General features: G+C 46.4%; 1 protein-coding gene across 7 annotated transcripts in view; it reads right to left on the bottom strand.

Moving 5' to 3' along the window:
- Positions 1 to 16,443, bottom strand: part of STIM1 (stromal interaction molecule 1) — a 204,970-nt gene extending 188,527 nt beyond the window's left edge. For 2 of the 7 annotated variants that reach the window (XM_027563068.1, XM_027563072.1), the window contains exon 1: positions 15,679 to 16,432. In XM_027563068.1, coding sequence (XP_027418869.1) covers positions 15,679 to 15,811 — 133 coding nt within the window. In that variant the 5' untranslated portion in view covers positions 15,812 to 16,432. Of the gene's footprint in view, positions 1 to 15,678 lie in introns of all 7 variants that reach the window. The other 5 variants (XM_027563070.1, XM_027563066.1, XM_027563067.1 and 2 more) reach the window with 5 other exon arrangements.

The following is a 16,443-nucleotide window of genomic DNA, read 5'->3' as shown; positions in this document are numbered from 1 at the left end:
GAGAACTGGATACATGATCAGATAATTCAGAAGAGGAAAACTAATAATAATAAATTACACACATTTGTATAAGACACTTGTCACATTATCTCATAAACTCTGCATGCATTGACCTTGTGAGATCGGTTCTGTTACTCCCCCAAATACCAGGCATGGGGAAACTGAGGCCCAGAAAGATCAACAGTATCACAGCCCAAGCAAATTCCTAGTCTAGTGTTCTTTTTTTAGTAAACTAGGTTTTTCATAAAGAAAGCCATGAAGATTCAAGAGGACTAATCTAGAAAGAGGGAAGAAAATGAAAAAAAGGTTCAAGAAAAACAGTGGGGAAAAAATGCTTTAAGACAGAAGCTACAAAACAGTAAATAGGTATTTTATTAATCAGAAAACCTTGAGAGGGTGTGTGACAAAACATCAGACAAGATGGCCAGTTTCAGGCCTGCTCTTATGACAATGAGTGGACACAACCACAGACCAGACCTGATGATACCCAAGCAGCCTCCTCCCCATCTCAAGAGGACTCAGGAACATGTATGCTAACCAAAAAGATGACCACAAGAGGACTCCAGGCACTAGCTTTGACCAACAGCTGCACCCGGGCACCTCTGTCCCAAGCCAGGGCTTACTCTAGTCTAACAGGAGCTTCCCCTCAAAACATAGCCTAAATTCAGCTAGCACTCTGCCCCCACAGACCTTGAAGGTTGGTAGAAACTGAAGGCTGGTAGAAGAGCCTGGGGGAAAGTGATAATAATCACCTTCTCTCAAGCCAAGAACACCTGGAAGGGTATAAATCACTTAATGTTCCTTCTGCAACTTCATTTCACACTAGAAAATTAGAGATGTGTGACTGTGGAAAACTTAGCATGTTCCCAGATCTGAAAGCCCCCGAATGAAGGTAAGTTAGTTGCCTAGGAAGCCTAAAATGAAAGACCTTCCACAAAAAACTGCGAATTTAAAGTCTGCTCTCACTGGGCCAAAATACTCACTATACATATGGCTCCAAACCAAGTCAAAATCCTAGAATAACACCCTCACACAGCCCTTGAGGGTTTTACAAAGTGCCTTATCTTCCATTGTCTGTATGAGGTAGAGATTAATACTCTCTTTACTGCAAATTTGGAAACTAAGGCTCAGAGAAAAAGCAACCTGTTCAAGGTCTCACAAATGGAAAATGGCAAAGCCTGGAACTAAACCCAGGTTTTCCTATCTGCACAAGTCTCTGATTTTCCTGCAGTAAAGGCCCAGCTTTGTTAGGAAGCTTAACAGGTAAAAGCAAGAGATCTGGATTCTCAGACTTGGAATCCACCAAGTAGTTCCTGTGTGACCTTAGACAAATCCCTTGACTTCTTTGGGCATCAGAAAACTCATTCAAAAATGGAGTGAAGTGAAACAGGCACAAAGAGAAGAGAATTCTTTGGTTCCTAGAGTACAGTGAAGTGTAGCCCTCGCCTATCACTTCAAATGAAGTCAACCAGCCCCCTAGTCATCACACCCTAGCACTGGCCCTCCTTCAGACTGCCATTTTCTATTACTGGCACCACCAGGGACCTCATTGCTGCTGCTGCTGCTGCGTCGCTTCAGTCGTGTCCAACTCTGTGCGACCCCATAGACGGCAGCCCACCAGGCTCCCCCGTCCCTGGGATTCTCCAGGCAACAACACTGGAGTGGGTTGCCATTTCCTTCTCCAATGCATGAAAGTGAAAAGTGAAAGTGAAGTCACTCAGTCGTGTCCAACTCTTAGCGACCCCATGGACTGCAGCCCACCAGGCTCCTCTGTCCATGGGATTTTCCAGGCAAGAGTACTGGAGTGGGGTGACATTGCCTTCTCCCCACACTCAAAACATGGTTTTGACTCTTTTCTTCCCTCCCTACACTTAAACTCTAAGTCCTACTGAGTCTACCTCCACAATGCAGACCCTGATCCCTGCTCTTGAACAACTGCAAAGCCTCCTGTGCAGACTTCCTGCCTCCAACCTCATCCCATCAATGCCTTGTGTGTAGTCCATGAGATTAATCTTCCTAAAGCAAAATTCATGTCATGTCTCTCCCCTACTCAACACCTGCAAAGCCTACAAAGTCAAGTCTGAACTCTTTAGCCTGACATTGAGGTTCTCCATTATCATTCCTCAGTCTTTTTTTTTTTCTTTTCTTTGCCTTATTTTATAGTACTCTCCATCATAAGTGCTTCTCTCCAGCCAACCTGGACTAGCTAATGTCCCCAAGGCTCTTCACTTTGTCCCACTCCATGCCTTTATTCATGACACTTCCTCTGGGTGGAATGCTTCCCAGCCAGAGGAAACCTTCTATTTCTACCTGGAGTACCTGAAGACCCTCCACTTCCTCCTCCATACGCAACCCTGACCTCTCCAGGTGGAAGTGATCCCATTTTCGAACAGGACCATAGGACACTGAACCTAGATTGCCTTACATGATAAGCTATAAAATGGGAGACGCATTGTGAGGATTAAACAAGATAATGTATGTGAAAGTATTTAACCCAGTCCTGGTATAGAGTATGTGCTCAATAAAGAGGAGCTCTTATTAGGATAAAGAAAAACAATGGTATACATCTAACTTCCCTATTATACTCAATCCTTTTCCCAGGCAGGGTATAACACACGTGTTAAACGTTAACTGAAGAGGTGAAGAATGCTATATATATGTATACAGACCCTATCCCAAAGCTTATATCCACAAGAGCTCAACCATAATGCTACTTCTGGAGGCTAGAGACTGAATACATAGCACTCTGTAGCTACACTTTTCATCAATGTGAGGCTCCCATGCAGAATGTATAAGTCAATACACTTTCTCACTCCCTCTCCCATCTCCTACAAATTCTAATCCCAGTTTATTCCAGACCACTTAGGTGACAGAACAAACTAATGTCACTAATGGTCTGATAAGCTGTATACTTTTTAATCCAAATGCACATCTCTACTAAAATTCATATAAGTGTCTCCTTCCCTTCTACAGTTATTAAAAACAGAAACAGCACTGGCCTTTGGGTCAGATAAACCTAAAATTCAAATCCTGGCTTAGTCATCTTGGGAAAATTACTTAAATTCTCAGAGTTAGTTTCCCCATCTGCACAATAAGAAAAATGCCCACCTTTAACGGCTGTTGCACAGATGTAAAGTACCTACCGCAGTGCCTACAACAGGTGCTCAATAAATGGTAGCTATCACACCATTCTTATCATTGAAGTTATCTGAGTTGTCTTACTTACACACTTATCTCTTTAGTGATATGCAATATGAGCTCCAGTGAACTTTGCCCTCGTCAGCAAAGGTTTCTTGAAATAAGACCTGATGTCTGGGTGCCCAGGTACACACACGGACACAAGCTGCTGTCTAACTTGTGTATGTGTATACCTGAAGTGCACCCAGCTCCCCTGGTCCCTGCATTCTAGACGCTGGCTCTGGGAACTTGGAAAACACTAGCACACTTGTTTTAACATACACAGTGGTGATGAGAGTTCTGAGAGCTTCGTGAGAGCCCTGAGATAACCCAGAGAGGCCAATCAGGAGCAGAGCTACTGAATCTCACTGGAGAAAATCAGAGGCATATGAGATTTGGAAGCCTGCCTGCCTGCCTCAGGCCTGCCAGCCAGTGAGATTTCTGGTCATTACCTCGGCCAGAACTCAATACAAGGCAGCCAGGAGCTCTGTAAACCTGGCTCATGGAGAAAGGGACAGGTTCGTCTGGGTTGGGCCATGCTGACAGCACAGCTGGCTCTCTTAGGCCTTTGTTCCTTTACCAATTCTCCCTAGAGGCCCCTCCCCAGTGTCCTGAAGGAAAGCTGGTGTGATGTCTGCTCAGGCTGGAGTTCTCTGAGGCCCAGGGAGTTCTCAGAATCAGAGACAACATTTACAACACCAGTGACCTTCACTGGACTATCCTACCTCCCTACTGCACAACAAGCCCAGTACGAAAGAAGGCTCCCTTCTCCATCCCACAGGACAGGCTAAGAAGAGTAGTTCTGTTCATTCGGCTATCTCATGCTTGCTCTGTGGTAAACCACGGCGTCCATGGAACCGAGGACAGAGAGCAGCAGGGCCCAAGGAAGCCCTGCCTCAGGTCTCATATCAGGCCTCCAGGAGCTCAGCCCTGCTCCATTCCTACGACAGCCACTGTCTCAGGGCAGCCAGTGCTGCGGCAAATAGAAACTGCCAGCCAGAGTCAAGGGTGGACCCACCCGCTGAGTTGTCAGCGTGACTGATAACTATCTCCAAGTGCAGCTTCAGTAGATACTCAGTAAATAGGGATGAAGTACCATGGGGTCTCTAAGAGTCGGACATGACTGAGCGACTTCACTTTCACTTTTCACTTTCATGCACTGGAGAAGGCAATGGCAACCCACTCCAGTGTTCTTGCCTGGAGAAACCCAGGGACGGCGGAGCCTGGTGGGCTGCCGTCTCTGGGGTCCCACAGAGCTGGACACGACTGAAGCGACTTAGCAGCAGCAGCAGGCAGTAGAAAAACAATGAATGACTACAGAGCTTCTCAGAAAGCCCCCACGTGAACTCTACCCCTTACCTCAAAGCACTCTTGTCAAAGTTTTTCCTAGGAACTGATAACAATTTACCTGGCACTCTCCCTAGATGACTATTCGGTCCCAAGATCAACTCATTATTATTCATCCATTTATTCAACAGATATCTACTGGGCACATACCCTCTGATCCATGCTGTGATAGATACTAAGGATGGGTGCTATGGTTAAAAAAAAACAGACATGGCTCTTACCCTGAGAGAGGAAAATATGCAAAAAACAAACAAACAAAAAAGGCTTTAAAAGCTATACAACCACTTCATACACATTTTAATCCTGTTTTCAAGGGAGGAGACTGAAGTTTGGATTGTGATGTCAGTAAGAACTCAAGTCACGCCCAGTGCTCTTGATTCCACATCAGGCTATCTCTTGTTTTAAGTGGCATAAGCAGGGTGAGAAGTGCACAGAGTGTTGTAGATAGCAAGTGCTACTGGAGTCCAGAGATGAGAGGGAACTTGTGGCTAGCATTAATGGCAGGGAACACTTCACAGAGGACTGAGAGGTTAGGCAGGAGAGGGGAGGACATTCTGGGAGGCAGTAAAATGGTATCTGTAAATAAAGGCAAAAGAGAAGCAGGATAAAGTGTGTTCTGCAGACCAGGACAAAGGAAAAAGCCTCACTAGGCCAAAATGTAAAGAGGGGAACAGAGGAAGACGAAGTGGGCAAAGCGGTCTGGGCCCAGAAGGAAAATACCACCCCTAGAGGGATTTTAGGGAGAAGGCAATGGCACCCCACTCCAGTACTCTTGCCTGGAGAATCCCATGGACGGAGGAGCCTGGTAGGCTACAGTCCATGGGGTCGCTAAGAGTTGGGCACGACTGAGCAACTTCACTTTCACTTTTCACTTTCATGTATTAGAGAAGGAAATGGCAACCCACTCCAGTATTCTTGCCTGGAGAATCCCAGGGACAGAGGAGCCTGTTGGGCTGCCATCTATGGGGTCGCACAGAGTCAGACACGACTGACGCAACTTAGCAGCAGTAGCAGTAGCAGAGGGATTTTAAAGCCTGCACCATCTCCAGTCCAAACTCCCCAGCAGAAAGCGAAAGTACAGTGCTGTTGACTCATTTCAGGTTTTTCCTTGCAGGCCTCTCATTGACATAAATCTGCTGCGCTCTGATCAACACGACAGGACCACAGCTATCCCTATCCAAGTCTCACCTGCCTTAGCAAGTTGTGCCAAAAGAGGCATGGCTTCTGTCAAATTCTCAGTGCTCAGAAAGCACCCCCTTGGCACTTCACAGGGCTTTAGATACATTTACCCTGCCTGTGGAGGCCCCAAATCTATATATAATGTGACAAGCTGAGCCAAACAACGATGACAATCTTAGTACAGCACTCTGACCCACCTCCTTCAGGAAGTCTGCTCTGTACATCCCAACAAACAGCTCTCTCCTTGCTTTGAACTGAGATTGCCAGTGGAGTGTAGAATGCAGGTATTAGTCACCATATGCCACAGATATTACTGAGCTTCTTTTTCTGTGCCTCACATAAAAGCTCCCTAGCCAGGCAGGGAAAGCTCCTCAGAAGCAGCACTGACTTGACATAGCCCCAATCTGCCCAGTGCAATTTCTGTGAACACTATACAGTACTGTGAACTGCTTTCTGCTCCTCCTCTGTATGGGTCTCAGACCTCCTAACAACCCAAACCGGCTGCATTAGGGTAAAGAGTCTCCACCACAGAGTGGGAACAGCATGTGAATGATAATTAGACAAAATCAGATTATAGACCCAACTGAGACCTTGGGCAAATCTGTTCCTGTCATATGTCAATTAAAGAGTTTAGGAGCAATGGGACTTAAAACCCCTGCCAACTCTGACATACTAGGATGTGAAGTCCTGGCACCCAACACCAACAACGCAAAAGGTCAGAGTAAGTTTTCCAGCTGTCAAGGTGTAAGTCCCAGTTCAATGGCACTAATATGTCGAGCTCTCCAAAGCCAAACTGGGGCAGTGAAAGCTCCAAGGTCAGTGGCTATACAATGAGCTCCAGAAATGAACATACCAGACAATGAGTTGGGACACATGACTAGAACCTAGAATAAAAATCTAGTTTAGAACTGGGTTGAAAACAAGGGAGGAATACAGACAGAAGGGCCATGTCAACTCTACATGTCAAAGCAATGAAGTCATACATGAACCAAACAGACATACCACCAAAGAGAGTAGAAAGACTCCACAAGACTCTAAGGAGTAGGCAAAGGAAGTCAGAGAAAAGTTCAGAGGACTCAGCACCCAGAAGCCACTGTTCCCAAGATCACAGCCCTAGAATGATGTCACAGGCATCCTCTATGATGGCCCCCAGGGATCCCTACCCTCTTCATGCTACTGTATAATCCCTTGGGAGTAGAAGGGCGCATTTAAGCTTAAGTGAGGGCTTCTTTTAGCAAGGGATTTCCCTGGTGGCTCAGGTAAAGTGTCTGCCTACAATGTGGGAGACCTGGGTTCAATCCCTGGGTTGGGAAGATCCTCTGGAGAAGGAAATGGCAACCCACTCCAGTACTCTTGCCTGGAAAATCCTACGTACAGAGGAGCCTGGTAGGCTGCAGTCTATGGGGTCACAAGGAGTCCCAAACGACTGAGTGGCTAAACTTTCACTTTCACTTTCACCTGGAGTTCATGCTAGACTTACTGACTTGCTTCTAACATATAGAATATGGCAGAAGTTGTGGCCCATTAATTGCAAGATTAGGTGATGAAAAGACTACAGCTTCCACAGCGGGCACTCCCTCTTACATTACTTGTCCTAGGGAAAGCTAACTATCACGTCATGAGGCAGCCCAGTGCCAAGGCCCATGTGGCAAGGGCCCAAGGCCTACCAACAACATAAATGAGCTTGAAAGCAAATACTCGCCCCCCCAGTGAGCCTTTAGCCCTAGCCCAACAACTTGACTACTGCCTCATGAGAGACCTTGAGCCAGAGGCACCCAGCTAAGCAGCACCCAGATTCCCAACCCACAGAAACTGAATATAATAAATGTTGACTATTTTAAGCCTCTACATTTGAGGATAATTTGTTATGCATCAACACAGGTAGGGACTAGACCAATCTGGTCAGCCATTTCAAGTCTGCAGGTGGGGCTAGGGAAGTGGTTACAACCGGTAAAAGGAAGGGGGTATAGGCCGGAAATGAAATACTAGCACCCAGACATTATCAACAGCGTTCCTGTGGCCTAGGGTAAGCCTTGAGTTAAGGGTCTAATTTGTCCACACCCAGAGTCCATATAAGTCTAGAGGGTACACCTGAAGTAAAATATGAACTGCAGCAGGTTCAGAGAAGTAACTTTCATTAGAAAGGTGCCACCAAAAGGAGCTGAAGCTCCAACACTCTGGCCACCTAATGCAAAGAGCCAACTGATCGGAAAAGACCCTGATGCTGGAAAAGACTAAAAGCAAAAGAAGAAGGGGGCAGCAGAGGATGAGATGGTTAGATAGCATCAATGCGCACGAATCTGAGAAAACTCTGGGAGATACTGAAGGAAAAGGAAGCCTGATGTGCTGCAGTCCACAGGGTCGCAAAGAGTCGGACACGACTTAAGCAATTGAACAACAACAACCATAAAACACTCAGGTTCTGACTAAGACTTTTCAGGCTCATAAACCTGAGGTGCTGCTGCTGCTGCTGCTAAGTCGCTTCAGTCATGTACGACTCTGTGCGACCCCAGAGATGGCAGCCCACCAGGCTCTCCTGTCCTTGGGATTCTCCAGGCAAGAACACTGGAGTGGTTTGCCATTTCCTTCTCCAATGCATGAAAGGAAAAGTGAAAGTGAAGTAGTTCAGTCATGTCTGACTCTTAGCGACCCCATGGACTGCAGCCCACCAGGCTCCTCCATCCATGGGATTTTCCAGGCAAGAGTTACTGGAGTGGGGTGCCATTGCCTTCTCCGTCTACAAGGCCCACAGGGCTGGAATTCTGAAGCTTCCCTAGATCCAGGTATTTATGTCTGTTGACCATGGCCAATTTAGATCCTTCTGACAACCAAAGTTAATCATCTCATCTAGGCTTCTACCCAGGCCCACCCACTCAATTCCCAACTTTCTTCTCCCCATTACACATAAGTCCTTTCTGCAATTAGACAGTTTCCAGCTACTTTTAACTGCATTCTCTTGGTAAGGGCTGCAACAATAAAAGTCTGGTTTCTTTAAAATCCTTGACAAACTTCTTCCAAGTGAAGTGAGGCTGTTACACTCAAACTGATCTGAATGACTTTTTTAACAAAAGCAAAAAATGAGAAATTCTTTTTGTTTGTTTGTTTTGCCTCACCACACAGCTTGAGGGATCTTAGCTCCCTGACCAGAGATCAGAACTAGGGACTGAACCCAGACCCCACCAGTGAAAGTGCTGAGTCCTAACCACTGAACCATCAAGGAATTCCCAAAAAGTGAGAAATTCTAAAGCAATGAACTTTCTAAAGAAGTAAAGTTTATTTCTTCAACTTTATCTAACCCTTTCAAAGGAAAATTTTTTCAATTTCTAAGCAAGTGCCTAGTAACCTACAGTAGAAACAGAACCAGACAATAAATCCCCTCCAATTCAGTTTTACAACCTCTACAATATGTAAAGTATACCACACGCCTAGCCTTTCGCTAACGGAGAAGGCAATGGCACTCCACTCCAGTACTCTTACCTGGAAAATCCCATGGACGGAGGAGCCTGGTGGGCTTCAGTCCATGGGGTCGCTAAGAATTGGACATGACTGAGCGACTTAGCAGCAGCCTTTTGTTAGAAGTTTTTTGTCCTAACCCTTGAGGAGTTTATATCAAGCAGGCGGGGCACATACACAGAAAACTCCAACAGGGCAGCATGATTGATAAGATTATAGACTCCACCATCCTCCAGAGTAGCACTTTGTGATAGGTGACTAGACTATTCAAACACCTTTGTTAACACAGCTATGGCCAGACTGGTGCTTCCCTGGTGGCTCAGATGATAAAGAATCTGCCTGCAATGCAGGAAACCTGGGTTCAATCCCCTGGAGGAGGGCATGGCAACCCACTCTAGTATTCTTGCCTGGAGAATCCCCACAGACAGAGGAGCCTGACAGGCAATAGTCCATGAGGTCACAAAGAGTCAAACACAACTGAGCGACTAAGCACAGTATGGCCAGATCATTGAGGTTAAGCTCTGCAAGCCAGACTGGTTAAGGATATATTGACAGATAAAGCGTTTTGATAAAAACAAGGGCTGGATACACTGATCCCCAGAGTTAGGGTTCTGAGCCTGCCACTTTTTCGCTATGTGACCAACAACACAAATAAATCCTTCACCTTTAAAATAGGCTTAATGGGAATTCCCTGATGGTCCAGTGGTAGGACTCCATGCTTTCACTGCAGGGAGCATGGGTACACTTCCTGGTCAGGGAACTAAGATCCTGCCTGCTGTGTGGTGCAGCCAAAAAAAAAAAACAAGCATAATAATAAAAACAGCTCTACCTACTTCCAAAGTTAAGGATAACATAAAACAGTACATTGAAAAGGGAAAACAGATCTGAGCTTCAGTGAAAATACAGAGTGCTCTGGGTGAGCAACACCTCCAAGTGTTGAGGAAAAGCCCAGAATGGGTACCAAGATATACGAAAAGCTTTGAAAGGAAGAGAGAAAATGCAATCCATTCAAACAGGCCCTGATTCCAGCTTTTCTAACAAATTTTAATAGAGGTTTTAGGTTGGGCCCAATAAAAACAGATATAGACAAAGTACAACCCCTCCTCCCTTCTTCCACAAAGAGCTTATACTTGCAAGAGAGCAAACATCTGTACAATGTGCCATGTGTTACATTAGAACTTTATATGTAGTATCCAGGGGTAATAAAGAAAGCTCTGTATTATTATTAGTTGACTTCTTAAACTGTGGTGTAGCACATGGGTATTCAATGCATTATTCTTTATATTTAGTTGTATATCTTCATAGATTGTATTTTTTTTTTTTAATTAGCAGTAACAAAAAAAGAAAGCTCTGTTGGAGACCCAGTTTGGTATCTTTCTCTCTCCCAAAAAGTGTGACAGCCAGAGCTACAGGGTCTCCTGGAGAATCATTTCTCACAAAGGGTAGTATACCACAGTATGCCCATGAAATCACTCAGGACTGTATCTCAGTCCTGAGATACAGTATGGAAATGAAGGCTTTGAAATACAGGAAATGAAGGGCCCCTGGGGCTCAAAGACAAGTCCTTTGGAGACCTAGGAAACCCTCCCCGTAAGACCTCATCTCCTCCTTGTCAGAGAACAGGAGTTCTTAGCATGAAGGCTCCACATTCCTAAGGCGCCCATGAGAAGAATTCAGGAGGGCTTGTGAATTTGAATGGGAAAGAAATTATATCTTATTTTCAGCATTCTCTTACCGAAAGTTAGCATTTCCTTCAATTATATATTAAAACCAACCACAATATTATTAGCACCACCTATGATTTTGTCACCAACAGAAATTACAGACATTCCCATGCCACATTACCATTGGTGAAGACATCTCCAAATATTATACACAATCATCATTACTTCAAAATTATAGTAGTTATCAGAACTGCCACAGATCACACGTGACTGCAATCTTCCTGTCTACTGGCTTTCATGTGAGGTAGTTGGCCAACTATGAAGCAACTCTGCCCAGTTATTGTTCAGCCGCCAAAGAGACCCCGTGCACTCACACTGGTGCTCCAGACGTCTACAATACCCCCTTTCCTCCAGCAATCCCCAAGTCAGGCTACTCCCCACCAAGTTCTCTTTTGCCTCCGCCCAACCCCTCCTTCCAGGAAGCCCTCCCCAGCCACCTTAGCCTAGCTCAGCCCACACAGAGCTCTTTTAATCCTTAGCCTACACTGTCTTCCCTGCTTGCTTCATTAAACTTGTGTATTATGTTGTATTTAATATTCTCTAAATACATATCCCCACCCCCACTCCCAAACTAGACTTCTTTGTAGCCCTAGGTTCCTTCCAATTGGACTTGTGGTTTGAATAACTGATTAAGCCTGGGTCCCTGACTCAAAGGTCTTTGTCTAGTTCTACTAATAACCCACTGTGGAATTTCTGTGTGATGCCCCTCTGGACATCAGTTTCCTCACATGTAAAAAATAAGTTGAACTAACTGATGTTTCCACCTCTAAACTTTTGAGTTAAGCAACCACTTTTTATCTCCCCAAGATCTGAGAAAAATTATGGAGGAAACTGAGAAGCCTCCCCCAGTTCTCCCAGGCAGGGTTAGTCACTTGCTCCTCTGGGCTTCCCACAGCCTTCTGTATGTATATATTATACCTCTACTATAGCCTTTATCACAAAGTTTTGAAAGAGTGTATAACCCAGTGGCTGAGGTGGAGGTGGGGAGAAGAGTCAGACTGCCAGAGTTCAAACTCTGGCTCTATTCCCTACTATCTGCACAACCTTGGACAAGTTACTTGACCTCTTTATGATTTCATTTCCTTACTTATAAAACAGAGATAATACCAAGCACACACAATGGTTTTAAGAATTAAAAGAAATATTTGGAATAGTGCCTGCCACACAGTAAGCACTAAAAAATGTCCATTGCTATTACTGTTGATGTTAGTGATGTTATTGATGTCTTACCAGGCACTAGGTTCCTATTTTAGCTAGCTCTCTTTCCTCCTCTCGTTCTGTGCCACAGCACTCCATGTTTTCTTCCAGAGTACCTACCACAAGATACTACATTTATTTATTTATTTTCTATCTTCCCACTAGACTCTAAACTCCATGAGGCCAGAGAACATGTCCGTTTTGTTCATCCCAACACCGGAACTTCCCTGGTGGTCCGGTGGCTAAGACTCCCAATGCAGGAGACCAGGGTTCCACTCCTGGTCAGGGATCTAGATCCTACATGGCACAACTAAGAGTTTGCATACTGCAACTAAGAGCTCGAATACAGCAACTAAAGATGGTACATGCCCCAACAAAGATCAAAGATCCCGCTGTGTGCCGCAACTAAGACCCAGCGCAGTCAGATAAATAAATAAGCAAACAAACAAATATTTAAATAAATAAACTCCCAACACCAAACACAGAGCCTGGCCCAGAGAAGACACTCAAATATTTGCTGAATAAAGAGCACATGAACTGGCACTGTCCAATGTTTGCTAAATAAATTAACCTAGTTAAGGATGACTGTCAAAGCTGAGGTATAGGTGCAGATGATGTCCTAGCTGCCCTAGGATTAGAGTGACCCTCTGCCCATCTCCCAGTATTAGTCTCAGCCAAGCCCCACCCACCTGCTGTTGGCCCCAATCCAGTTCCGGGAGCTACCCTCAGCTAAAATTAGCATAGCCACCAAGATGGCCAGGCCATTTATAGCCTTGGAGGCAGCAGCAGCTAGCTGGGTGGGCAGGCAGGACTCTGGCCTCCCACTCCATTAGCAGTTGATTGAGAAGCCAACCTGCACTCTGTAGACTGCCTAGATGCCTTTCCTCCAAGGCCCTGTTCTAGCTCTGCTGAGTCAAACCACAGTTTCTGAGTAGAGGCCCTCAACCAACACTGGCAGTCACAACCCCAGACTCATGTGGGACCCCTCACACACATTCTGCAGGAACATTTTGAGTTTCTAGAGACAACGGGGTCCAGAGACTAAGAGAGGTTCCAGGCATCAATTTCAGGCCAGTTTCACAAGTGCCAGCCCCAGAGCAGCACCACCATCAAGCACAGATCTTTACTGAAAAAGTAATTTAGCACAGCTGGGTATACAGGCACCAAAGAGCCAGAGGTGACAGGAATGGCTTCTCTACAGCTCAGTAAGTTCTCCTAGCAGAGCACTGCCTTCCCTAGAGAGCTAGACCTTTATGATAGACATATATACATCCAATAAGACAAAAAATGCAATTTTCTGGCCCCTGCAGAAGACCCTCCAGAGGAGAAAAATAAAGCCCTTTTATTGGATCTTTCACTAGGGCCCACTAACTCACCAGGAGGAAACTAACATTCTCTTGCCCTTGCTTAGTGCTCCTTTAACAGGGCAGGGCCTGCAAAGTTGGAAGAAGGCTAGGTCCTAAGATTAGAAAACTGAGCATAGGACCCAGTTTCTTCAACAATAAAAACAGGGATAATACCACCTGCCCCACATTCTAATTGAGCATTTGCAAGACTTTCATGGGGAAAAATAGCTGTGTGGTTGTAACATACAAACTTTAGAACCTACAAATTGACTAGATATGTTGACTCTGACTTAGAAAAGTGGCTGTTTTAAGGCTAAGTAAAACTCCTGAGTTCTGAGGATACAGAGGGAATCGAAAGGCTGTGTAAAAACCTCCTCACCAAACCGAATCCACGAGCCCAGACTACCTCTCTGCAGAAACAAGTTCCTATCTGAGTCGGAGACAAAGCCCCAGACAGGCGCAAAGGGACAACCTACCAGGACAACAGTGCTGGGGCCTCCAGTTTACCACAAACCATAGCCATTCCCAGCACCTGGGTCTCTAAGATTTCCTGCCTGGGGTTCAATATTATTGTGACAACAGAAAGTAATTTCTGAACTGAGAGGAAGAAAAAAACCAAAAGAGAAGCTTTAGTATAATCAACATAACCAGGCCTCTAAAATACATTGTGTGGAGGGCTGTCTCCGTAAGCTTCATTCAGGGGGTGGTTATGAGAGATGAGGAATGCCTCTTACCTATGGCATACACAAACACACAAATCTTCCTGACAGCTAGCTAGTGCCTAAATTCAAAACTTCATCCCTTTTAGCACGTGTCTAAAATATAGAACTGTTCCTCGCTGACCAAAAAAAAAAAAATATATATATATATATATTCATTTTACATCAGGCACTCATATTTTAGGGTGAAAAAGGAACATATTATTAGTTACAAACAGGGATGTCACTGGGACAGCAGAAATGCTCCTCAAGTCTTCTTCACAGTTTGACCTACATCGGCCTACTAGTCTTCCCCTTCACAGCCCAGTGAGAACCAAGCTTTCAGTTAGTTTCAGGGGCCAAGGAGACAATGTGTGGCGAAACAGGATCAATATGCAAGGAGGTCCTATCTTCAAAGCTACATCCTAGGTGCCATGCTTATACATAAGGCAACTTCTGGCCTCATTTGTAAGTTAACCCTTGAGGTACCTATAATCACACCCAGCCCAGTCAAGGAACTTAAAGGGGGATTACCTAAGAAAGGGTCTACCACCAAAGCCAGCCCCAGAATCCATCCATGAAACTTCCTGGCCACCATGACACTTCCTTTTCCTCCTTGTATCAATGGGTATTCACTGAGGCTACCCCTCACCTGAGCTTGCCCATCCGTAGAAAGAATCCAGCTATAAATTCTCCTTACTCTGCAGCCCACTGCTTTGGGCAGATCCCAGTGACAGTGTGAGAGACATGAGGGTAAAAAACTGGATTCCTTCTAAGCCTTGTATAAAACAACTGAATTTTAAAGGTGCTTTTTTTTTTTTCCTGCAACAGAGCACCAGGGCTCCTACTTTTTTGACAAGGCTCGATGAGTACACAGGAAAAAGCAGGACAGATCAAAAATATTGTGGAACTCCTACCATCATCAGTCAGAAGAAACAGAGTAAGTCAACAAGTGGTCCCAGGAATTATATCATGCCTATGTCAAGAAAAGTCCATTTAACTCCCTAGTGATAAACAGCATTCCATCTAAGGAACTGCTTTGATATTTCAAATGGGCACAGCTAGGAGACAGCAGATTACCTAAGGGCAGGGAGGAAATAGGGTTCCCACACTCACTGGAATAGCAAGGCACACCTCAACACTAACTTACAGAGTAATAAAGCTGGCTCAGTCCTGACTTTCCCTGCCCAGTCCAAGTAGCCTCAACCTCCCCTGTGCTGCCAAGTGCTGAAACTGGCCAAGAGCAATAGACTTATCATCTGCCCCGGCCATTATTCCAGACAAGTAGTCCTGAGACAGGGTCTTGACTCGCTGATCTGAAAGGCCAAGGTGCGCCAGAAGCAAACCGTCTTTCTCTGCCAACAAAAGACATCCTGAGAAGGGATGAAGAAAGTTGTTCAAAAGACATCAGCAATAGCTCCTGAAAGGAAAGAACTCCCTGGACTCCTAAAAACTGGCAGTGTCATGAGTGGGTCCTCCATCAATCACAAGTGTAGAACCGACTGTTCAAACTTCCCCACTTGGGCAACTCAGTTCTTGCCCGTGGCAAGGCCTTACCTGCTGCAGTGGACTCCTCAGAATTGGCGCCCGAGCCGGTCGCCTTCTCGCTGTGGCTTTGGCTGAGGCTCTGGCCGTGATGCAGGAGGAGCCCCCAAAGGAGCCACAGGGCAAGACGAGCGCACACATCCATGACTCCAGGTCTCAGTCAACATGCGCCTGATGGAGACACCTCAGGATCTCAGAGGCAAAGTCGGGAGCCCGGTCCTGGAACCCCAGGCAAGATGCCCTCGAGGTGCCGCAGCTGTCCAGCCACCCGCGCGTCTGCCTCCTCCGACAGCCAAAGGTCAAGTGCTCCAAGTTTGGGAGCGGGAGGAAGGCCGGCGTCTCTGGCCCAACTGTGGGTCCGCTGGAGCTGCAACGGCCTGAGTGCCCTGTCAGCTCGAGCCGCTTCCGGAGAGTTTGGACAAGGTGGCCGCGGAGCCGCTGTCCGCTCCGCAGCCGGCTACACCCCTTGGGGAGTGGGTGAGCGGGCGGGACCTCCCGCGGGCACCGGAGTGGGGGAGGGAGAAAAAGGAGGAGAAGAAGGGGGCACCTGGCTTCGCCCCGCCGGGAATCCGCGAGCAGCGCAGGTTCGGGGAGGGCGTGCGACTTCGAGGCCCCCGCGGGAGCGGGTGGCTCGGGGATCCCAGGCCTCCAAGGCCGAGGTCAGCGATCCCGCCCAGTCCCGTGCCCCGGCCGGCGGTGCCCAGGTTCAGCAGGCGGACGCGCACGGGCCAGGCCCGGGATAGAGGCTCGCGGGCGTGCGGCGGGAGGCGCGGGGCG

Source organism: Bos indicus x Bos taurus, chromosome 15, assembly GCF_003369695.1.
Source record: "Bos indicus x Bos taurus breed Angus x Brahman F1 hybrid chromosome 15, Bos_hybrid_MaternalHap_v2.0, whole genome shotgun sequence".
NCBI classification, from domain to species: domain Eukaryota; kingdom Metazoa; phylum Chordata; class Mammalia; order Artiodactyla; family Bovidae; genus Bos; species Bos indicus x Bos taurus.
This window is presented reverse-complemented; position numbering and strand designations above follow the sequence as displayed.